Here is a 26,161-nt window from a genome sequence, read left to right as displayed (position 1 = left end):
GATCGCATTCACGCGATCAAGTCCGTGACCTCCCTTCCCTCGCAGTCACTGTGCAAGACGGTAAGGTTCTAGCACTTCTTGTTGCCAAAAAATCTACGCAATAGAATTACTAATTCCGTTCGAGTAGATGCCATTGAGCGCCTACCCCAATATCACTGTTGAGGAAAATCACCGCGAATTTTCGGATGTTACCTGAGAAACATAAGCCATCCTTGACGAACGGACGAGACTGACGCTCTCTGTGCGACGACGAAGGTGACCGCGAAGACGCGGATGTTATGAACCTACAATTACCCGGACAACAGTTTACTATATTTGTATGTTTGGGCAATTCATTGATGAGTGCGTGGTGTGGATTGCAGCGATCGGGGTTGGAATTTCTGTGATTCAGACCTAGTCAGACGAAACCGACGGCGACGGTAAGGCACAGTGGTTCAGGACTGACTAAATGACCTCTTTTTTATCAGAACCATGCTTATATGTTGTAACAAATTTATAGGTATAGTTAAATTAAAGTAAATAGTTTTTGTTTGAAAAAAAAATTTAACGATAAACCGAAAAACAATTTTCAACACTAACCACTGTCTCGAAATTCAATCAATAGAAAATGAAAAAAAGTGATGCTCTTGCGCTAGCACTAGAGCAATAACGTAGTGAAAAATCCTCGAGTATGATGTGTTTTTCTTTGGCAGATTTTAACACTCCGAACACGATGCCTCCCATAAAATGTGTAACGGCAAACTTGCAATGTTCGAAAAATCATAACTCAGCTTGCTGATCACTAATTTTTCAAACATTGCCGTTACACATTTTACTGGAGGCATCGTGTTCGGAGTGCTAATAACCCTGACAGAAATCTGCTAGATCGGTAGCTTGCAGGAGAGGAAGTATCCTATGACTGGATATGGTAACTGAGAACTGTATAATGGTAACTGAGAACTCAAATGTAAAGGGTGATACGGTCAAAATTTGGTCAAGGGAAAACGCGTGTAAATCGGTGAAATCGTTTATTTAAAAAATCAAATTAAATTTCTTTTTCAAGTTCAATTAGTATAAAATTCAGGAAAAATATTCAGTTAGGCTTCCGCTTTTCCAAATCCGAATTGCCGGGCCTTACGCTTGACCCCTGCCATCAGATTTTGTACAGCCTTGTCCACCTTCTTCGCCGCAGAAAGCCAGTTTGCCTTGAACTGCTGCTCGCCCTTAGCAGTTTTTTTGGTCTTCTTTAGGTTCCGCTTGACAATAGCCCAGTATTTCTCAATTGGGCGCAGCTCTGGCGTGTTGGGAGGGTTCTTGTCCTTGGGAACCACCTGCACGTTGTTGGCGGCGTACCACTCCATGGCCTTTTTACCGTAATGGCAAGATGCCAAATCCGGCCAAAACAGTACGGAACAACCGTGTTTCTTCAGGAAAGGCAGCAGACGTTTATTCAAACACTCTTTCACGTAAATTTCTTGGTTGACAGTCCCGGAAGCTATGAAAATGCTGTTTTTCAAGCCACAGGTACAGATGGCTTGCCAAACCAGATATTTCTTTGCGAACTTTGACAGTTTCATGTGCTTGAAAACATCTGCTACCTTTCCCCTTCCTTTTGCCGTATAAAACTCCTGTCCCGGAAGCTGCTTGTAGTCGGCTTTGACGTAGGTTTCGTCGTCCATTACCACGCAGTCAAACTTCGTCAGCATCGTCGTGTACAGCCTCCGGGATCGCGCTTTGGCCGTCGTATTTTGTTTATCATCGCGATTTGGAGTCACTACCTTCTTGTAAGTCGATAGTCCGGCTCGTTTTTTGGCTCGATGCACGGTTGTAGACGATACACCCAGCTTATTTGCGGCATCTCGGAGAGAGAGGTTAGGGTTTCGCTTGAAACTACCGGCAACTCTCTTTGTCGTCTCAGCGGCTTCCGGTTTTCGATTTCCCCCCGATCCAGACTTCCTGGCTGTCGACAAACGTTCCCCAAACACTTTAATTACATTTGTAACGGTTGATTTGGCAACTTTTAGCGATTTTGCCAACTTTGCGTGCGAGTAGCTCGGATTTTCGCAATGCGCGAGCAAAATTTTGATACGCTGCTCTTCTTGCTTGGGCATTTTGACAACTGAAGAGTGAATTCCAAAATCAAAATAGGAGCAACGTTCTACACACACACACCTTCAAAATGAGGGGTGTTCAGGTTTTTTAAATGCAAAATTGAAAGAAATACGTCAAGTTGATATAGACCAAATTTTGACCGTATCACCCTTTATGAGTCCTAAATTCAAGAATTCATCTAATCCTGGGGCATTCATGCTGTTGAAAAATCTGATATAGGTCAACAGTTCGACAGCTGTAATCTCAGATTCCTCGGGAAAGTGGTTAAGACTTATCAGGTTTTATTTGAGGCTATGGAAGCAGACGATGTGTTAGAATATCTCAGCAGCCTTATCGTCAGGCATTATCAGATAAATCACTGAATCATCGAAATGGTCATCAGTTTATTTTTAAGGATTTTGGTTAGTTACCAGAACGGATATTATTAAGAAAGTAGTGGTATCTAAAGTCTGAGGCTTCAACAAATGTTGTTAGAAAGCTATGGTGAATCTCCATGACCTAAACCTAAATATTGCAGCTTTAGGAGTACACAGAAGGGCGTAGCTAGATTTTGAAATAGGGGGGCCAAAATTTGTTTTGATGTCGAAGGATTAGGCCAGATACCAACAGACTGAACGGTATTATGAAAAATGTGTGAAGACCGAAGAGGTCACTAAATAGGTCATTAGAGTAATTTTACCGAAATTGTAACTTCTGTCCAACTGCATAAGTATATTTCAAATTGTCATGGTGTCCAGAAAATCCCGTTAAAAGCAATTTTCCTGTTTTAAATCGTGCTTTCACGGGAATTTGGATATTTTACCGTGTGCGATATACATTTAAATTAAGCACAAAACCAATGCGATTGAACCTAAAAGGTCACTAAATGAGTCATTACAAAAAACAGCAAACATTTGTCTATGTATTAATGCCTTGAAAATTCGTATAAAACTCTTTGCATGATTTTTTCGGAATGATCTCATGAACTTTCTTTAAAATCATTACCATTTTTTATCAAAATTCAACTGAAATAAATTCAAGAATCTCGCAGATATTCCCTAGAAAAATCTGTTATAACAGACCAGAAATTTTATGCAGAACACTCCCAACAAAAAATCAGGGAATTCAATATGAGCATGAGCATGGTTGACCGCCCGACTATGCAACTCAGTTATTGCCAGATCAGCTTTAATTACACAGAGAACCAATACACGTTGCTTGAGACTAGCAATCATCCTTAATATGTAAATACTGGTGATCTAAATCTAGACAGTACCAGCGTCGGCCACGTCCGAATATTGGTCAAGAAAGGAATGGGTAGGAATATGTTGACGTAATACTCGCTCCAGTGAAATCCGACAACACCTCTGCACTTTCACGAGAAATCTCTGGGATGTTGGATAAAAGGGTAGGGATTGCAGCATGATTCGTTTTGGTAAACGATATACTGAATTGATGTCCTAGCGATTCAATAGCGCGAAGGATCTTGGGTTTGAACCCACGGTATTCTGCTCAGTAAGCAAAATCGGTCGCCACTATCAAGTTACCGTTCAACTTGTTGTTACTAGGTTTTGATCCCGGTGGCAACCTCACCGACGACGACAACAATTGCTCTTGATAAGGATTTAATATGGGTTTCAGATCAACACGTTTTTTTCTAAAACTCAAATAGACCCGTCCCTTCAACCAAATTTAATAATGCTTTATATCACATTATTGAAGAAAGCCGATTAAAAGTATAACCCTTGGGATTGAACCCATGATTTTCGGCTCAGTACGCAAAATCGGTCGCCACAAGGCCACCGAGCTCCTAATTTCACAAAACAATTACGACCAAGTTCCTGTTCAACTTGCTGCAACTAGATTTCGATCCCGATGGCGACCTCACCGACGACGATAACAACTACTCTTGAGAAAGATTTGATATAGCTTTTCAATCAACACGGTTTTCGTAAAACTCGAATATTATTTTTTTAAGTACTTGTTTCTCCAACCGAAATTCGCTTTTAAGATCCACATCCGATTTAACATTAGCGTCAGTGTTGTTATGGTTTTATTCGTCTCTTTTGAAATTCTCAGTCAAACTGCTTTCACGAATAATGGGAGTAAACATTGATTCCAATTTAATCAAGGATATCAAAAGCATGACTTCTCCATTCCCAGGGACGCCCATCTGTACCGTAACTAGGTATAGAGAAGGAAATGTTGATGTAGTACTTACTTAACGAGCGGACACAGACTTAGCGACACCCTCATAAGTGCTGCGAAGGGTATTAGGTCAGGGTTCGCCTCAAGGAGTGTACCCCATTAGGTATGAATACGTTAGGCATATGGACGTTAGGCAAACGGACGTTAGGCATAATGGACGTTAAGCATAAAGTCATTAGGCATATACGTTAGCTATAATGGACGTTAGGCATCAAATACCTTGCTGCTGTGTAACTCTAGAAACCTGTTTCGAGCATGGTAAACAATGCTCAAATTAGGCTAAGCGATGAATAAAATATGATACAAGTTATAAAAATATAGTTTATTTAATAAGCTCAGTGTGGAATCCATTATTTATCAAAGAATCCATCAAAGAAAAAAAAAGGTTTTCGTCAAAGAACAGCTCATGAAAAGAAGAATGGTGTATTCTGTGGTTATTCATTTAATAAAAAAAAATATACCTGCTGCTTCCAGGATTTACTCCCATACTTTTCGATACAACGATTCTGTTTTTGTTGTCATCAGAATGAAAACTAACGGAACCATCTGCTGATGTGAAGGAGCGATACTTCTATGTACAGTGACGAGTTGCCGAAACAAACAAGGAACTGTGGCAAACGTACCATCTGCAACCCAATACTTTGCCTGTCCAAGACGTCGCAAGCTTTCATGAGTCCCAAAAATTAAGGCTCTTTCATTATTGTTACCGATGCCAGCAATCAATAGACGGTCCTCATTATCATCCTTCAGGAATTTATAGGGTAGATTATGCCTAACTTCCATTATGCCAACGTCCTTTATGCCTAACGTCCATTATGCCTAACGTCTATTATGCCTATCGTACATTATGCCTAACGTCCGTATGCCTAACGTGCGTATGCCTAACAACCGTATGCCTAACGTCGTGTACCGTGCCTCAAGCTGGCGATACGTCGAAAAGCGTATGTTGTTTATGTAGGGTACACAACTACTTCGGCCTAATCGCCCATTTTGGGCCTATCGAGCAGATCCATGATTTCAGAGTTAACAAGTAAATTATGCGTTTGGTACGATACTTTAGTTAATAAGCTACCGAACAAGGTCAATGAGAACGCGTGATATGAAGGTTTGCACCGATAATTCCCAAACACAAAAGAAGCGCTCTGGCCGAATCAATTTTTATCTTCATCCGATAGGCCGAAGTGAATTCATTGGCGTTTCAATGGCGTTTCAATGCGTTAGGCTGAGTTTAGAATCCGTAGGCCGAGTTTGGCGTCAAGAAGCAGTGTTAGACTTTTGACAATATCTCAACGATTGGTTGCTCTTTATCAAATTTTACGGTACGTACGGAAAGGTAAATAAATTTGGAAGCCAGCAGTATTAATAACATTCCGTTTGGTGCCAACCTGAGCTAGATTAAGAAAGACTAAGTGCGGGTTGTGCTTAATAGGCCGGAAATGGGGTAGTTAACCCTATTGCTCATTTTAGAAAATAAAAGGTCATTGATTTAATCCTACGATTAACTTCGAATTTTTAATGATTCATCCAATAATTCACTGAAGCCTCTTTTCTTAAAATTTAAACCGTTTTTGTTTTTGTTTTACGCTTGAGTTTTCCAAAGAATTGTCATGCAATTGGCATCAGAAGAGTTTTAAAATTCGACTCAAAAATGTCCTTGATATCCTCAGAATTTCTTTGGAACCCTCCTCAGAATTCAATTGAAATTGCCTTTTGAATCATCGTGTAATTTGCCCTAGAACAATTTTGGAACTACCTTCAAAATGCAATACCTTTGGAATTTCCTTGAAATTATCATCAGAACTCTCTAGAAATTCTTATCAAAACATATTTGGAATATTCATTTGAAATGGACCAGGAACCCTTTTCACAATCATCGTAAAATTTTCTTCAGAACAACCAAAAAATTCAACTATGAACTCACCTTAAAATTTACATGCAGCTCTTCTCAATTTGCCTACATTTAACTCCCTTGAAATATTTTTTCTGGCATACTTTCCCTAAAATTTATTCTAAAAACTCGTCAAAAATCCTTTGGAATTTTCAATAGTAAATATTCCCCCAATAGGTTTTTAAACTGACTGCATCCTGAAAATCTAATCTAGTCTAAAAGTCTTGACAATTTTTCAAGGTCAAGAATAGTATTATTTTATGGACATATTTTTCTGTTTTTGGCGATATTTCCTGAATTTCAAATAAGATCAATAGACTACAGTCAAATTCAGTGAATGTTAGAGAAGCGCAAGACAATTCATGCAGATAAGTTTAGTAGCCTCAGATCCTGAAGTATTTCCTGTTCCTTGTTTTTTTTTCTTATTATTCTCCGTGGAACTCTTCACAGAACATATGCAGATTTTTTTTTATTCATAAGTGGCTTAAAATAGGGAATAGGAACCACCCTTAACTCAGTCAGTAAAGGCACAGCTATAAAGCAAGACAATGCTGGAGGCGGCTGGGTTCGATTCCCGGTCCGTTCTAGGAATTTTTCCGGTTATGGTTGACCGATTTCTCACAGGCTCTCTATAAAGAACTGTTGAAGTGCTCAAAGAACACTAAGTTGAAAACCGGTGTAAATGTGTGGATGTAAATAAGTTAATCTTTCAATAATTTCACATAACCGCGATTCCAAATGTTTCTCATTCATCTTCAACATGGATGTTTAAGGTATAACTTGGTGCAATAAGGCCACTGAAAATGCGCGTGTGTTTCGTAGAACATTAGAAAAGATTTTCATAAAAGGAGCTGGCAATCATTTCATTACAGTTCCAGGACTTTGAATTTGACAGTTGAATTTTTGAATCGACCTTCTCCGATTTGTATGAAACTTTTCGTAATTGTTTGTTAATGGGAATTAATTCACAATTTTGCTCAAATAAAGCCAATTTAGATTTTGTAAAATTTTCAAAATGGCGTCCTTGAAATTTTTCATTACACAAAAAATGTTTAAACAAAACGTTAAAAAATTTAACCATAAGTTCATGTTCTACGATTTTTGAAATTTGCAAACATTCCAAAAGCTTACATTTTTCATGAACTTTTTCTTTAAAAGATAAAAATCGAACAAGGACATTTTGAGATATTTAGGTTTAAAACACTTTTTAAAAAATTTTACATGAAATTACTTAAAATATTGCTTGCATATTTTTCCCAGAAAAAGGACATTTTTCTCTATATAGGCTCCTTGTCTCAGACGGCATTTCGATTAGAAGTGCTGTTTTCATGTTTAAAAAAATCAAGGACGACATTTTGAAAATTTTGCAAGGTTTAAAATGGCCGAATTTTAGCATAAATGTGAATCATTACCCCTATGCAAAGTTTCATGCAAATCGGAGAAAGTCGTGTTTTTCCGATTCGTCATTTGCCATGGAACCAAAGAAGAATACTATAAGATGAAACAGTTGGAAGAAAAACTTTCAATTTTAGTGTCCTCTTTCACGGTCCCTTTCATCCAATGAATACCCCCGTATGCAAGATGTTTTTGTGGTTATGGTGCCCCCTCGGTAGAGTTAAAATTTTGCGCTTTTTATTATCAAAACAATCACACTAAAATTAGAGATGTCCCATTTTTTTGATTACTCGATTAACAACCAATTGATTATTTTTTGATCGCTGTGCTGTAATTTTTCCACAAATGAGAGTACAAAACTTGTTTGAAACGATGGGTGATGATCCTGTGGAGATGTTAATGCTTATATCGGCATGATATAACCGATTACAAATATTTTACTTTTAGGTTTTTTAATCGATTTATCGATTATTCGAATGAAAATCGGACATCACTAGATGAATGTGAAACGTCATTTCAAATATAAGGGCCGTTCATAAATAACGAGACTATTTGAAAGGGACCCCGATTAATCACAAATTACGTCCCCACGGTAACTGAAATAAACACCGGTTGATGGAACTACTCATGTTTTTGATTTTTTAATATTATTCTGGACATGAAAGTACTTCTAAATGTATATAACCTGGACAAATTTTATATATTTTAAAATTTCACTGAGTTTATGAGATCAAAGTTTAAGAAAAATTGAAATACTAATCTGAGTTTATAATAAGTTTTAACATTTGAAAACATTTCAATATTATGTACATTGTACATGCATTTTGATCATTTTTAAGGTTTCATTATTTCGCACTAAGTTTTCTTTACCAATGGTTCTGGATCATTTGAGTGGATTTGAATTCCGGGATTTTTTTTCAATACAGTACTTTCCCGTTTTTGTCAACCCCATCTGAAATTTTAAGCTGACAAAAAAGGGAAACTGACCAAAACGGGAAGCTGACAAAATCGGGAAATTTTCTTTTTCAATATTTTAACCATCAAAATAATTTTGAAATCGAGTTTAACCATTATGCATCCACTATAAATGGAATTACTGATAAATGTTTACTATTCTTACAACAAAGGATACACCAAACGTCTCGAAAAGTTTGCGTTCGGTTTGATGAGCCGGTGCGTACTGTTCGGTTTCCTTAGATTCCGCTTGGTTTTCAGCGCTGCAACCAAGGCTGAATCTCCATATCTCAGTATTAACGTAAATACACTAGCCAGGAGCCGTCCCGAGATGTTCGGTATGATTCTGGTTACCGTGGTGATGGCCTTCGTTGCCTTCTCGTAGGCGTATTCTACGTGGCTATTGAAGCCAAACGGTCACTCCCAGGCATTTCAACACGCACTTCTAGTTTATTGCTTGCTCCTAGTGTGGAATTCCCACCGTGATCCTAGTCGTAGATCAGAACCCGGTTCTGGAAGTAGCGTCGGTCGTTGGATCGTGCTTCGAGAAAAGTACTTCCATGATGACTTTCAGGTTCTCTAAGTACATTTCAGCGGGCATGACTTGAAATCTGATCTTCGTCATCACGACACGGTGTGCGTCGTTGGCAGCAGCGTCTTGACCCAGCTCCAGTTGATAGTTTGACTTGCTCTGCTTTATCTTTCGATTATGTGCTCGGAATATTCTAACACTCTACGTTCCTCTCTGTCTGCTTCTGTTCTTGCTCTCTGAACATGTATTCTGGCTCTGAGACAACCAGCGCGTTGCAGCACTAAGCTGGAGGTTCCACTTCAGGTCGCAAGTTCTCGTCCTCTGTACTGCCACAGGATTCCGTTGGCCGATGACATATCAGATTGCCTGATGGTCACTATGGGTGTATCCTTGACACACTCTCTAATTCATGTTTTCCACCAGCGACGGACTGCAGTTCGCATAAAGTGACATCGATAATGGATTCCCGGCCATCTCTGCGAAAAGTGCTGGTGGTGCCTTTATTGAACAGCCTAATTTCCAACTTCGCCAGAGCTTCCCAGCAGAATGTGACCTGCTGCGTTGGTACATCTGTTTCCCCACTCCACTTCCTAAGCATTGAAGTCTCCTCCGATGACTATCGGTCTTCGTCCGATCAGCGCTTCGGTAAGTCCAACCAGCGTCTCGTGGAATTGCTGCATCGACCATCGGGTGCGTAGCAACTGCATATGAATATTCCGTTAATTTTGGCGATCACGAAACCTTCTTATGGGGTATCTGCCCATAATGCCCATAACTTGTATTGCAGCCATCCCAGCTCTATCCACCATCAAGTTACCTTTATCGGGAGGGACTCGATACAGCTGTGCAGTGTCACAATAATTGAGGTTTATTTGAGTTACCTCTGTTATTGTTGCGACAAAGCAATTAAGTGTCATTTGGAGCGAAATACTTGAGAATTCATGCTTAAAAACCAAAAAGATCAGCAAAATCTTCAGGCTGACAAAATCGGGAAAAAAAAGCTGACAAAATCGGGGGTAGACAAAATCGGGAGCTGACAAAAACGGGAAAGCACTGTATTCCAGATTTCGAACATTCCTCAAGATTTTAGAACGTTTATATTTTTCAAAGTTTCATAGTTGTAAAACTATTCATTGATGACCCTTCCTTAATCCTCATGAAAACAGAATATTCTTATGAATTTTTCGCTGGGACATTCAGACCACCCCGATAGGGTGCTCATTTTACCCCAACGGTTTTTTTTTTTCGGTTGTAGAACGAACATTTTTTTAAATTTTGTTTCATAAGATTAAAAAGTTTACTTTTAATATTAAGTTTATATTCATGATGAAAATAGGGCTTGAAACTATTAATTTGGTTAAAACCCATTCGAATTTACCACTGAATTTGGTATCATTAGTGATTATTTTCTTAAGATGGACAAACTGCCCCAGGTTCCCCTATGTTTCAAATTTCTTCTGTGCTTTTAACCAGTGAGCGATAGAGGTCGAAACTGCTTGTGCTTTTTGATTTTTGTTCAATAAGAATACTTAAGAGTTGATATGTTATCTTCGGTAAATATCTGGGTGACTTTTCCTGTTTACCCATCACAAAAAATTGATTTCGAATGTTGCAAAAATCAAAACAAGGATCAAGACAGAAAATAAAAGGCACAAATTCGACCTATTGACCCACTGTGAGGTAGCGGTGGCATTCAGTAGAAGGTGAGGAATAAATCAATAACCATTATCAAATTGGTCGGCTCGCACGAGACGCCACACTAATCGAATCATTTCGCGATGACAGCGATCATCGGCGTCGGTCGATGTGCGAAAACAGCCTTTCACTATCGATGCACCATTAAAAAAAAGAAGACGTTAAGGGAATGTTGTTAATTTGATCATTTTCGCACCTCGTGTGCTATTTTAAGACAACATTCTAAAACGGACATTACGACCTTTGATCGGTAACGGTGGTCGACAGAACTTCGTCGGTTCTTCACACGGGCAACCCTCGTGCGAATTGGTCAATCATTTCAACCCCCGATGATCCAGCATTGAATTTTGCCACCAATCGATTGCGTTCGAAATTCGTTAATTGGCTGTCGAAAACAAGGCGGAAATCAATCGTACCACCACCATCGCCGCCATTCTCAAACTACCAATGAAATCGATAAATCTTGCACCTGATGGGCAAGAAGCTGCCGATTATTTTTGCTTCAATTAACCTGATGTGTGCAATTACACTCGATTCTCGTGTTGTCGGCGGGCACTGCCAAAGACTGTGGCGCCAAACAGCAGCGAGGAGCATCCACAGCTTAGCTTTTTCGGCAGCCGACCGACGACGATGCGTCATGCAGCAATGACGAACGATTCATTGAACGGTCGCTTTGAATTTCGGAACGATCGATGAACGGTTGGGAAAACATTTCAGATACTTCTTGGAATCAATCGGTCATTGTTGAGCAGTAGTGCCTTCATCATCGTACGTCACCGGCAGTTTTTTCCCCGCGGATAAATGGAGATTTGGTTAATGAATTAATGATTCGATGTCTATCTTTGTACAACATTGGTCAATGAATTTGGAAAGTTGCCTAGTCATATTTGAGCTGAAGCATTTATCTCAACACACATTTTGGGCTTGAATACACTCCTTTTGACATAATTGTATGCAGTTATAATTATACGCCACCTTTCTCGATCATAGTTAGGTACGAGAAGTTCTACACCGTTCGAAAAATGTGTGTTAAGGACAAAGGTTGATAGAAGCCACAAATGACCGCTGTCATGACTAATGTGCGATGCTGTGATTTACATCGCACACTTAGGCTGTGAACCATTTGCCGAGTTAAATTTAATTCGTGGTTAAAAGTGACATTTCGAAAGTTATTTTCTATGTCCGAAAATCCCTGTGCTGTCGATCGATCAGTTTTCGAGAAGAACTTAGCCAAGGTTGTAAAAATTTAACTTATTGTCTGTCAGAAGTAGCCACGCTCGGATAGCAAGGTTAATCGATAACTTTCCATCTGTCAAATTTTAACCAAAAGTTAAAATAATCCTCCAAATGGTTCAGAGCCTTAGTTAACGGTAGATTTGGCCTAAAGTTACATGACAATTCCTGTTATTTATGGTGATATATGACAGTAGCAATACTGTAAACAAGCTTACTAATAAGTTAACTGTTTCTGTCAAGTTAATCTCAAAATTACGAAGATTTTACGTGACGATAAAAATGCATAATTTGTTTATGTTTAAAAGAAAAAAAAAATCAGAATTTCTATAAAATATTAAAGATTAAATTTTGTAAACATATTTTTTTTTATTGGTTATCAAGCTGGAGCTGCGTGACATCTTAGTTTTCAAGACTTGACCCATTTGAATAAATTTTGCTTCTATCTTTGACAATACAGCAAAAGGCCTAGCCAATGTTGGCAGCTTGAACACTGGATTCCGTGTGTATTGTTTCAAGATAGTTATGGAAAAAATGCTGTGACGTGTTCGCTTAGATACATCCGCGTAGTAAACCGATTGAATAAGTAAATCCGTTTCGAACGAAATATCTAAACTATGTAAGTTACGAAAACCGCGCGAATTCCGAAAGCCGTACGAGACAACCGAAGCGAGAAAAAAGGCTTATTATCATTTAAAGAGTGCCACCCAAATAAATGTGATAGCCTATGTTGGCAAGTTGATTAACTTTGGTTTCCTTCCTAGATATTCTACTTATTTACTACTGAGCTTTGTATCAAATTAGTTAATTTAAAGAACATATGAATCATTTCTAGATTTCGCGACAAATTAAAACTACATAAGCTCAAAAAAAAACTTTTGGTAAGCTCTACCGAATTGCGTATCACTTCTGCGTAAGCTCCATCGACGTAGGCCGTCACGAATGTATGTATTTTAGTTTTTCTCATAATAAGAGCTGCTAATATTGCAAGCAACGATGTCCTAGTTATTATGGTCAGATCAGAAATGGGTTAATTTACACCAAATTGAGGAATTAGAACGAAATCACATATGTCATCCCAAGTAACCAAAAGTTCCGCATTCAACGATTAAAATCACTTTCAAGTTTCATAAAGTTCGAATAAAGTCCCGACAGAACTTTCAAGTTCCATAAAGTTCAAATAAAGTTCCGACAGAACTTTCAAGTTCCAAAAAGACCTGTAGACTTGAAGACATACTTCAAGTCTCCGCTACATCGTACGGGTTAGGCAAAACTGTGCGTCTATCTTTAAAAACTGTCGCATTAATGGCCCTTCGCTCATTTTTAACTTCTATTCAATTTTCATACTGCCGTACTCTAACGGAACTATCCACCTACCCTCTTCAAAAGATCATTCTCTAGCCAGTGATGGAAAAGTTCATCCAAGTTCCCTATGACTCGCGAACTTTTCCCTTGGTGAACTTCGTGAAATATCGCGAACTTTTCCAACACTGTCTCTAGCTAATAAATCATCACACTAAAGCTTCATGTTAGCATTTCCAACCAACTCTGACTTACTTCGTTAACTTCGCGTATGAAGTAACATAACAAAAAACACTTTGAACATAATTCTTATATTTATGCAGTGCATCAACATTCTATCCAAACATAAAAAAAGTAAAGTAATTTCCTGGATTCGAACCCGTGTATTCGGCATGCGATCTACGAACGCTAATCACTGCGCCACAAATGTGATGGAATACCATGCGGGCAAACACCAATTTAAAATTCATCAAGGTGTTGTGTTTCGTATTCAAGTCAGTCAGCTGGCACTGAAAACTCCAACAGTAGGCGGGACAACAGCTCACTTTATTATATCTCAGATGACGCAGTGCTTCGTGCTGGGGCTCTCACGCAGAAAGACAAGGTTTAATTCTTCAAACAGCTCCAATTCTACTACTAATGCTGATAATCAATGCACATTAATTCCTGCATTTAGAAAAATAACTTACATAAAAGTGGGAACTAAATATAGAATTGGTGTGAGGACAAAAACCTTTTTTAATTTATTTCTAAAAGTTCCGTTCAAGTTCTGCCAGAAGCTGCTTAGAATGCTCTTCAATTATGATACCGGAACTTTCAAGTTCTTATAACGACTTAAAAATGAGGCTGCTTAGAATTCTATAGACCACCATCAACCAAGCTGCTTAAGCCACAAATAGCCTTTTATCAGAACTTTTGGTTACTTGGGATATGATAGTTATTTGATAATTTTCTTTTTGCTCGAATGTTGTTCAACCGTTTGTGTTATGTAAGAGAGACGATGCTCTCTTCCCTATCAGCTCGATGATGATCAGGCCTTCAACGTGTTTATCAAAAAGCACGTAATCCATAAGTCGTCGTACTTGTCCGGCTTTATAAAGGAAACTACGGTTAAAGCGTGGCTTTCTTACTAGATTACGACACCACTGTACCACCGCTACAGGATCACAATTGATCAGATCGCCAAAGATGGTCTTGAAACCCCTGCAGTGGATCCTCAAATTGAGCTGGAAACCATTGCCGTGGATAATGAGACAGAATTGCTGCTTGGGCAACAGGAAACGCTCCTTTGGAATGAGGACAAATGCCTGGAGATCGCTCCCGCGCAAAACAGGGTTCCTTTGTCATTAATATATGACGAGCACGGCGAAGAGATAGCTTTTCCTGCCATATGTTTCGGCCATCTACGGAAATTCAAGCCAGGGGTTCGGGTGACATATTTCATGATTGCATCCAGTGAAACTCGTCGTCAAGACAGGCGTGTGGAGAAACCGCAACATTTGTTGTATATGATAATGAAAGTTCTTCGCCTTAGAGTTTCCGAAGGCTTGCAATGCATTTTTAAGTTCCCGGGGACCGTAAACATCACACGTGTCAACCTTAAGGACCGCCTTATTCATGGAGCAGTGCATTAAGCGAAATCTATCCTTCCTCAAATCAATACCGAATTCAGTACAGTATTGGCAACAAAGGAAGAGAACTTTGTTCACCATGATGCGACAATTGGGAAAGCCTACGATGTTTATCACACTCAGTGCAAATGAGATGAAGTGGCCCCATTTGTTGAATCTCCTACATCGATTGTCAGAAGGACACAATGGCAATGACTTAACAGATCCAATCCAGGAATTGACTGCACTACAAAGAGTAACTCTGGTCAATGATGATCCAGTCACGGGCTGTGTGTACTTCATCAAGCTGGTTGACACGATTGAATTTCAGCACTGTGGAAGTCCTCACGCGCACATCTTGCTATGGCTTAACAAAAATCCCCGGGAAGCAATCAGTGAAAGTATGCCAAAAACTACAGGTGCAACAGTATCATGGTATTCATGCCTGTACTACCATCGGCCCTTTTCAGGGCCACCAAGATTTTCGAAAAGAGTATAATTTCTGAACATGTCCCAACTAAAATTCATATCAAAAGCTTCTTTTCATGGCAATCATAGTCATACTAAAGAGTTTTAAAATAGAGAACCCCGCTCAAATTCCTATTCCTACACAAAACACAAGTCCTGCTGCAGTTAACAAATAACATTATATAAGACCACGTAGTCCGACGTCACCATTGCTCGATTCGCTGCCAGACTGTTGAGCAGTTCAGTCGATTTGAATTCTCTCTAGTTTCGTTCGTTCGTTCGCAAGTCGAATTAGCTCCGCGTTGTGTAGTGACGCTCTCGCTGACCCAGCCATGGGTAAGAAATCGCGCGGTAACGCGAGTGCCGGTTTACCGGGAAAACAGACTCTCCCAGGAGACGGCGCGACCACCGAGCCAGCCCAGAAGAAGCAGAAGAAAACCCCATTGCCCATCCCGACAGGCGTTGCGGACCCGCAGCCGGGGCCTCCCGGAACTAAACGACCCAGACCTGAAGACAGCAGCGCCACCGTATCAGCAGCAAAAAAGCTGCTGAGCAACAATCCGTTCTCCGCCCTGCAGAACGGAGCCCAGCCGCAGTCGGACCCTGAGACGGTGCCAAAAAAAGTTAAGTTGCCACCCTTCTATGTGAAGGGCTTCCCTCCCGGGCTATGGGAGCAGCTGGATTTCTACATTAAGCAGGGCCTTCGCTGCACCATTCAACGGTGCACGGAAGGCTACAAGCTGATGGTCCCGGCCGAAAAACACTTCAACGCAGTTCAGGCCCTCTTGGACAGAATGAAGCTGGAGTACTTCTCCCACGACATCGAGGCCACCAAGCCACTGAAAGTGGTGCTGCGCGGGCTCCACGACATGGACACCACCACCTTAATGGACGAGATTAAGGCGAACGGCCTCAAGCCGGTCGAAATCCACAAGATGACCCGCAGCAAGGCCATCAAGTATCGTGACCAGCTCTACCTGGTCCATCTGGAGAAGAACTCCACAACCGTGAAGGATCTCCAGACGACACGCACACTGTTCCACATCGTAGTGAAGTTGGAGCGGTATAAACCCACCCACCGTGGCGTCACTCAGTGCTCGAACTGCCTATTGTTCGGGCATGGCACCAGGAATTGCCGCATGGCCAGCCGCTGCATCAAATGCGGCAAAAACCACAAGATCGACAACTGCGACAGCATCGAGGAAGCCACTCCCACATGCGCCAACTGCGGTGCTGCCCACAAGGCCACGAGTAAGGCCTGTCCGAAGCGGGCCGAATACGCCGAGATCCGGAAGAAGGCCTCGTCCAACAGCCAGCCCGGTCGCAAGAAGGTTCCAGAAAACAACGCGCAGAACTTTCCTCCGTTATCACCGGTCCAATCACGGCCAATTCCAGTGTTGCCGCCGCTCCCGCTCAACCAACAGTTGGCTGCCGCTGCAGTACCCGGTCAAGCCTCCGGGCCATCGACGGATCCCCCTGCTCCGGGATTGGCCGGTACAACCGGTGAAGCTACAGACGATTCTCCGCTGTCAACGGATGAGATCGTCACACTGTTGGCCCAGGCCATCATCATCAAGCGCACCTGCGCAACAAGAACACAACAGCTCCAAGCTATCATCTCCTTCGTCGCTAATTATGGACCGTGAACCCATAAAGATCGCCAACTGGAACGCTCGCTCCGTAGGGGCGAAAAACATTGAGCTTGCAGACTTCCTCCGCAAGCACGACATCGACGTGGGCCTTCTCACCGAGACCCACCTCAAGACCGGTGACAGCTTCTGGCTGCCCGACCACAGCATTGTCCGGCTTAATCGCACCAGCTCCAGGGGGGGCGGTGTCGCGGTCATCATCAAGAAAGGCATCAAGTACTGCACCCTACCCCACTACCGCACTTCCATCATCGAGGCCGTCGGCGTTGAGGTGGAAACATCGACCGGAAACGTCCGGTTCATCGTTGTCTACTGCCCTCGGCAATGTACCGTTAGCAATGGTACAGCACAGCAGTTCAAGAACGACCTTGCCATCATAACCCACACCAATGCCCGCTTTGTAATCGGAGGGGACCTGAACGCCCGGCACGAGGCCTGACGGAACTACCAGCAGAACCAGAACGGCCGCCTGCTATTCGACCATTCCCAGCATGGTCTCTATTCCGTCTGGTTTCCGGACGAACCAACCTTCACATCACCGACGGGCAACCCATCGACGCTGGACCTGTTCTTGGCAAACACCAGATTAGCCAAGCCGGTTGCCGTCAACGACCTGAGTTCGGACCACCAACCGGTGCTGACCGAGCTGGGCTACAACGTGGCCCCTGCACCGTGCCAGCGGAAGGACTACCATCGAGTCAACTGGGTCCAGTTTCGACGCGTGGTCGACCGCCACATCGACGACAACCCACCGCTCGACACAGTGGATGACATCGACCGGGCCCTGGAGGGTCTCCATCAAGCCATATCCGTGGCTGACGAAGAGTGCGTTCGACGAGTTCCTGTGAGGGGTAAGTTTCAAGCAATTGATTCCCACACCAAACTCTTGATTCGGCTCAGAAATGTTCGTAGACGCCAGTTTCAGCGGACTGGGGATCTGCAGCGTAAATACGAAATGGTCGATCTGAATCGGCAGATCGCTTCCAGAATGGTCTCAATCCGGAACGAGAGTTTCGGGCGGCTCGTTCAGAACCTGGACGACCGTTCCAGACCATTCTGGAAGGTTGCCAAGGTGCTGAAGTCTCACCCCAAGCCCATTCCACCACTTAGAGTCAATGACGAACGGCTTATCACCAACGAAGAGAAGGCCAATGCAATTGGGGAGCACATTGCCCAATCGCATTTGCTTGGCTCTACAATCCCAAGTCCACTCGAGAACCAGGTTGTGCAGTGCGTCCAGACGTTAGATACCTCCCCTTGTGCCGTCCCTCCAGAAGAACGGATTACAGAGGAACAAATTTGCTCAGCGCTGAAATACAGTAAGAACATGAAGGCTCCCGGGTTTGACGGAATATTCAACCTAGCGTTGAAAAATCTCAGCCCGAGGGTGCACTCGCTGCTAGCTGCCACCTTCAACAGATGCTTGGAGCTGCACTACTTTCCAAGCATCTGGAAGGTGGCAAAAATCATCCCGATCCGCAAACCTGGGAAAGACCCTTCACTACCGTCAAGCTACAGACCGATTAGCCTGCTCTCAGCGCTGAGCAAGCTGTTCGAAAAATTGATCCTCAGCCGACTAAACAAGTTTGTGGAGGAACATGACATTCTTCTTCCGGAACAGTTCGGGTTCCGTAAGGGGCATTCCACCAATCATCAGCTAGTGCGGGTGATGAATAACATCCGGAGTAACAAAGCTGTATCCAAGTCCACAGCCATGGCCTTGTTAGACGTCGAAAAGGCGTTTGACAATGTCTGGCACGACGGACTTATATACAAGCTTTGTAACTCCAACTTTCCACCATACCTTGTGAAAATCACCCGTAACTATCTCCAGCAAAGGTCGTTCAGGGTGTCGTTGAATAGTTCCCTTTCGGGACAATTTCCGATCCCAGCAGGTGTTCCGCAAGGGAGTCTGCTGGGACCACTGCTTTACAGCATCTACACGTCGGACATCCCTCCTCTAGGAGACGGTTGCGTGTTCTTTCTGTTCGCAGATGACACCGCGATAGCCGTCAAGGGTAGGATGCCTCGTGAAATTACGAACAAGCTCCAACGATGCCTTGACACCTTTACTGATTATGCAACCACGTGAAAAATCAAAATCAACGCCTCGAAAACCCAAGCGATCATGTTCCTTCACAGACAATCATTAAAACTTAAACCGTCTCCCTCCTGTACCGTAATAATGGATGGTACAAGGGTCGAGTGGTCCACTGATGTTACTTATCTCGGGATGTTGTTCGATGAGAAGCTCCTGTTCCGCTCGCACATAGAGAAAACCCTAGTTAAGTGCTCCGCCTTGGTTAGGTGTTTGTATCCGCTCATTTGCCGCAGATCCCGCCTCTCAAGGCAAAACAAACTGGCTGTTTACAAACAGATCATAGCCCCCGCGATCTTCTATGCCGCCCCGGTGTGGGAATCGTGCGCTCAGACCCACAGGAACAAAATCCAGGTTGCACAGAATAGAGTGTTGAGGATGATCCTAGATCGTCCATTCGACACAAGAATAGCAGACCTCCATCAAGAGGCAGAAATTCCCAAAGTAGATTCCAAAATTGATGATATGACAACTAAATTTATTCAAAAATGCAATCTTTCTGAACATGCTCTAATAAGCAATTTGTACATAGTAGGTTAAGTGTATATAGTAGAGTAGGTTAGTTTTAAGCTGTAAATAGTAGTATTAAGTAGTTTCTCTTCAAATTCTAAAAACAAAACAAACCAATCCCACCAAGGTGGTCGACCGTGTACTAAGTCTAGGACTAATTCTGTAAAACAAATTTTGAATTTTGCCCATACCTAAAGATGAAGAAAGCAATTAAATCACTTAGTAAAAATTTATATGGTAATCGTCCAAGTTAAACTAAAATAAAGATCATTTAAACTAAACGTCACCATTGCGTACAACACCAAAGGGCTGTCCCTAGTAGTTTTTCAAAAGTTCTTTCATCTATTTATCATTTAACGTAAAATAACACCTTAGAACTAAAAAAAGTAGAAGGGCCTGTGCCTAGGGGCACGAACGGAAGCTTGACGTAGGACCGCTAGTGGACGGAATAAATGTGAAGAGCATTTAGTTCTTTTAATTGATCAATTATCTATTATCTCAACTCTTTCCGTTTTTGAATTGTAGGCGTACCAAATGTGTAGTATTTTTTTTTTTTTTTTCAAAGAGAAAGTTGCCATGACCAGTCAATTGTTGCTTGTTAGGTGTGAAGGAGTGGACTAGGCATCACCTTCCTACTACTGCTTTTGCTGTTCACCACGCCGTCCGAAGCGAAAATGAGCTAATTCCATACAGCAGCGCTCTTTTATATCTTTTCAGGTTAAAGCAGAATGATGTGCAACCAAGTGGTATAAAAGCTACAAAGACTCCTCCCATTATGAGTAGTTTGCTATCAAGTAGCGACACTGGCTCTTTTCCTTTTGCGTACACGGCGAATGAGAACGACCCAAATTTGAGTTTAGTTCACTCATAATCGCCAAAAGTGCAGGAACTCAGCGATGAGTAAATTTGTCTCATGGTTTCCTGTGGAAAACCTAAAAAATCTGCCAGAAAATGAAGGAATTGACGAAAATTTTATTAAGTCTCGGAGTAGTACCAATAGACTGAGTGAATCCAATCTTTACTTTTCTCAAATTCAAATTTACTTTTGGAAAATCCTAGAAAAACCTGGGAAAACATGAGGCAAATTTACTAATCGCTGATTTCCTGCACTTTATTTCTTATTTCTGAGATAACTAAACTCAAATTTGGGTCCTTCTCATTCACCGTGATATCATCTTGAAAGATATACTGGGTCCAATCTCAGTCGGCGCCACCGGCATATTCTAAGACATAACATCTCTGATCACGCCTTCCTTCGGGAAGTAAAGCCGTTGGTCCCCGGTTGAGTTGATGGGTTGATATGTAGGGTCCAGGTGTGGGAGCTGCCTCCCTGGCGTCGGTAGCATTGGAGCTCAGTATGGAAAACAAATCTCGCGTCACTTTCAATAGGTCCTATCTACAATGATCGATTCTCTTCATCGACACTCTCTTTCGTAAATAACTCGGCTTCACAAATGTTTCCTGCCGTCTTCGTCGAATTAGATGCTAGATTGTTGCTTCTTCCATCGAAAATATCCGGCCGTGGCGATTCAAATTTGATCAAGGTTGATCAAAATAATTTGTACCCCTGCTTCCAGTTTGATTACATGAGCATTTTGTGTGATCGTTGGTTCTGAATATGGACAAACAGACAGATGAATTCTATTCCTACTCTTTACTGTAATAAGCTTGGGGGCCCTGAAAAGAGCCGTTTTGTTGTCAAAGTTGGTGACATCCATGGCCCATATAGAAATCAAAGACGTAGTCCTACGTCAAAAAAAAAATTCACCTTCGACTAAAAAAAATCCGTAGAGATCCGTAGATTTGAATAAGTCTACGGAATTGCATAGAAAAAATCTGGCATCTCTGCCTACCGTCTCCAACACTCCACTATAAAGCATGAGATTAAGCCCGCCCACCAACAGCAATGTGCAAAAACTAGCTAAGGGGAGGGATTAAATTTCGTAAACATATTGAAGAGGAAACCCAACGCTCTTTGAACAATTATGAGCCTTTGTATTTATTGCGCATTCTGCACCAAAGTAGAGCCTGCATTTTTTTTTCGCTCACGCCTGTAAAAATAAAAATTGATCATTTTGAATGTAATATAGTGCTGTTGGTACCAGTCGAGACCATGGTTTGCGAGTATTGCCACATCCGTTTGTTTCGGTTTTGTCTGATATTGGGGATTAATCTCGGTCTCTTAGATGGAAGTAGCAGTATCTCCAACAATCGAGAACTGTCCTGGCCACGTCCTTGCAACTGCTGGGGATGGGAAGGATTGTTAGTTGGACACTTGCTTAAGAGAGATGCAGAGAACTCTACGACCTTTCATTTATAAATGTCACAGGAGTTCGGAGGTTTGTTAGTGGGGATGGTAAAGCCATAGGATACGTTAGGTAAACGTTGCTGGCAAATTTACGATAGCATTGGTTATGGTGTATGTGATAATATGTATTTGTTAAAAAAAAGTAAAACAAATTTTTTGATGTTGAAAGCAGCTTCTTGTCCTTTTTGAATTCCTTTATGGAATTCACTACACACTAAAAATGACGCTCCACTTATGTGCATCATAGTAACGGAAATTTACACTACTTTTTTTTAGCTGTGTGGATTCCATTAGGATGGGCTTCCGGCCAGTTACTAAATTTTCTGGATTTGCAGATATTTCTTCATCATCGGCGATTCTTGAAAACTTTCTGTCAAACATCGCACTAAACTCTAACGGAAACTACCCGAAACAAGATAAAACGGAACAACGCCAATATATTTGATGGGAGAAAAAAAAAAACGTTCGCGTTCATCTTGGAACATCGCACACATCGATCTCAATATCATATCAAACTAGCGGTGATAAAACATAAAACAAAATATATTTTTTTATTTGCTCTGGGTGAAAAAAATCTGATGGATTATTTTCAGCACAGCAGTCTACTTTGATGCACAATACCCCAATTTAAAACAATCATTAAAATAAAACACTGATGCACAAATGTTTGGGCTAGAAGATCTTATCGAACTCACACAAACGCTCTATTTGATAAGAATTTGTTGGGAAAGTCAAACTCATTCGTGTACCATCTACATTTCTCCCCCCATTAGTCCCAATAACGATCGCAACCTAATGAAGATGAAGATCATGAACACAACAAATAGTGCGCAAAAGACAGCGCAAACAAAAAAATGACCTCCACATCCGCCTTCGCGCCAATGCCCGGTACACACAATACCGCAGCAGACCAGGGATGGAGTACAATTCATTGTTATTCCTTGGTAGAGATGCAATTCAGCAGATTTGCTCCGCAACTGTCGGAATCGGTTTGTTGATGATCACCACCACTCGCTTAGAGCACACAGCAGACAGGGACTGACGATTGCCACACTTTCTCTTCCAATCCCACTGTGGATTGTAGTTGTTGTCGACTGTTGTGACTTGTGACCGACGACGACCACACGATTATGGCAGGCGACAGCGGCGGCGGCGGCGCGGCGGTTGTTGATAATGATTGGCCATTTTTCATTTTTGCTAACTGAAAGAGATCCCGGAGCGCGATGTCGTAATCCGTTGTAACCAAAGCGCGCTCCGGCAGTATGATCAATGGTGAACTTATGCTTTTCTCTGTTTTTCCCCCCACACAACAGGTCCAGTGATCAGGCCTCGTCGGATGATGCGAGAGATCTACGGTGAGATCACGGATGCGAATGCACAGAATGTCACAAACTTTATTGGTAAGTGTTCCACGAAGTCATTGTTGTTGAAATGTTGCTAAATCATTGCGAAATGGAAATTCACAGCAGACACATGTCTATACGATGGATCGCAAGTGTCGCGTACGAGCATCACCTGCGAGAAGAAGCATGGCTGTAGGGCGATTCAGAAAACGGGCGAATGTTGTCCGGATTATCAGTGCGGTAAGTTGGCGATTGAGTCAGAGTACGTTGTTCCAATTACCTATATGAGTCCCCTTTATTTATCCGTAGAATGCCAACGAGACGGCAAAGTCTATGCCAATGGAGAGAAGGTGTTCGACCCGGAAACGCCCTGCCGGGTGTGTTACTGTCAAGGTAAGGACTAGTCAATCGATTTCTGGATATAACACAAATGATTGAATGGAAGTTTGGTCGAATGCCACATGACCGAATGGCTATTCACAATTGAATTATTTTGCCGATATTCCAACAGTCGAGTAGTTCTGCAATTTATTTCGCAGAGATTCAATTGGCGAATCAAAGCAAAGCCAAAACTGGTCATGCGACACCTAGTCTTAAGATCCGCAATTACAAAAATGATGATGTACTAAAAAAAATTATGCAATTTGACAGATATCAAAACGGCATTACCATTTTTACTCACACTGAACCAAAACATCATCCTGGCGTCGAATGATTATTGCCTCACTCAAGCTCTATAACTATTATCAGATGATTTTGAGATAATCGTCATTCGATTTATCACCTGTTGGAATATGAATAAATCAAATGACAATCATCCATATAATGAATTATTTTAGATCGATTTGCGAAAACCAAAGTAATCATAAATCAAACATAAAATCATAGGATAATCGTTTTGTTTTCAACTAATAATAAAATGAAATTATATGATGGAATTTCGGATGAAAATCAGATGTAAAATATCAAGTCATATTTTACAAATTATTTATGATTATATTATTAAACTGAGCTGGGTCCTTGAAAGACGAATGATGATGGCGAGGTAGAACCAACCGAGGGGCAAAGATGTTGTTATTCAGCAGATTGATATTGGCTTCGTAGACCTCCCAGGAGTTGTCAACGATGTCATTACAGGAGCGATAGATCTGGCTCTTGGGAAAAGTATCCGTAGTTGCTCTGGGGCCTGGGTAAGAATGGGAAAACTTCTATAGTCTCATCTTGCATGTGTATCTAGAAGGAAACTTATTCTTCTGCCTTGTTTGTAAAATTGGTCGACCACAACGTTCTAGATCTTCCAGTAGCGCTGATCTTTCCGAATGCTGACATTACCTATTGAACATCTTGAACACATCTAGAATTTCAATTCTCATAAGACCTTTGAAAACATATAACAACTATGCACTCAAGCTTTCACATAACGTATGTTGCCATTTTTATTCGGTTATAAAATATTTTATAATTGAAATCAAATGATTTAAGTTATAGGGCTATCTCAAGAGATATTTCATTCGCTTCCATACTGAATGTTTTTCACTATATCTAACATATGTATTGCTAACGAAATACATACAAAAAACATGCCTATACTCATTCACCAATCAAGAGAGCATTACACGTGTCTGAATAGAAAATCATCCTACTGATTTTGCCATGTTTTCAGAAACATGGACATTGGATGCAACTGAATGATGTTTCATTCTATAAATGGAGGGTGATTTGGTTCAGTGCACTTGTCATCTGTGAGTCAATCGTCACTTTGATTCTTCAATTGGCGTCTTGCAGTGAAACTTTTGCGAGCTTTCGCCACATACATTTTGAAGTGAGAACTGTTATATGGATGATGGTTGCAAAATTCTCCAAAGGAAACAGACGATTTTTGGGGAAAATCGCTCCATAAAGCAAAACTAATCTATTCACGGGAAACTGTTGCTTGAATCGCGTAGATATATGTTTTAGGTAACTACTGTTTTTCTTCCGGTGTGATTCTGTGATGTGGTGAAAATGTGTGATTTCCACTGAAATTAAAGTGAATTCATTGAGGAAAGTTTTTATCATAATTCATAATAATCCTTTTTAGGCATACATTTGGATACTCACAAATTTCAATGGAAAATACAACTGAACTTCATTTAATCAACAGGCACCCTGCTCTAGAATTTTTTTCTTCCTTTGGTTTGTTTTTTCCGTCGATCTTGTTTTCCGTGCTGAGCACCTATGCTACCGACGTGCCAGGAAGGCAGCTCCCACACCTGGACCCTACCTATCGACCCATCAACTCATGAACCGGGGACCAACGGCTTTACTTCCCATCCGAAGGAAGGCGTGATCAGAGATGTTATGCCTCAGAACATCCCGGCGGCGCCGACTGGGATTGAACCCAGGCCTGCTGGGGTGAGAGGTAATCACGCTTACCACTACACCACCGGCGCCGTTAGAATGATTCTAGTTGGTTATCAAATCATCTTTATTTAGAGCAATTTACTTATAGTTGAAGATACTAATTTCAAATAACAGATTAAAGTGGTAATTTTTATACGATAGATGAGGAGATGAAAGTATAGAGTTGATAGTTCCGTTAGAGTACGGCAGTGTGAAAATTGTATATAGAGAGTAGAAAGCCAGCAAGGACAACTTTTAGGAAGGTAAAAATCGGTTTGATCATCTCTCTTTACCAAACTCCCCCATTGGAGAGGGATCCGCCACCACTGACTTATGTTTACATCTTTTGTGCGATGTAGCATCGACGATGTCGTACAATGAAATGAATATTTCGTTTGAAAATCCAACTGGAAAAGTCAAAGATGCACATCAGTCTGATTGGAATGATATTTTCCTACACTGAGGCAAAAGTACACAATAATTCCATAAAAACCACTTATGAATTTTAGCTTTAAG

The 26,161-nt window shown here is 41.4% G+C and overlaps 1 protein-coding gene across 5 annotated transcripts in view; it reads left to right on the top strand.

Moving 5' to 3' along the window:
* The window catches only part of LOC135700265 (uncharacterized), a 118,580-nt gene that overhangs the window by 81,719 nt on the left and 10,700 nt on the right, over positions 1-26,161 (top strand). For 4 of the 5 annotated variants that reach the window (XM_065220727.1, XM_065220726.1, XM_065220725.1 and 1 more), the window contains 3 exons: positions 23,234-23,320; positions 23,387-23,503; positions 23,573-23,656. In XM_065220727.1, coding sequence (XP_065076799.1) covers positions 23,234-23,320; positions 23,387-23,503; positions 23,573-23,656 — 288 coding nt within the window. The remainder of the gene's footprint in view (positions 1-23,233; positions 23,321-23,386; positions 23,504-23,572; positions 23,657-26,161) is intronic. The other variant, XM_065220728.1, reaches the window with a different exon arrangement.

This window comes from Ochlerotatus camptorhynchus, unplaced genomic scaffold, assembly GCF_037179485.1.
Source record: "Ochlerotatus camptorhynchus isolate MF236.1 unplaced genomic scaffold, CSIRO-AGI_Acam_v1.1 ptg000131l, whole genome shotgun sequence".
NCBI lineage: Eukaryota > Metazoa > Arthropoda > Insecta > Diptera > Culicidae > Ochlerotatus > Ochlerotatus camptorhynchus.
This window is presented reverse-complemented; position numbering and strand designations above follow the sequence as displayed.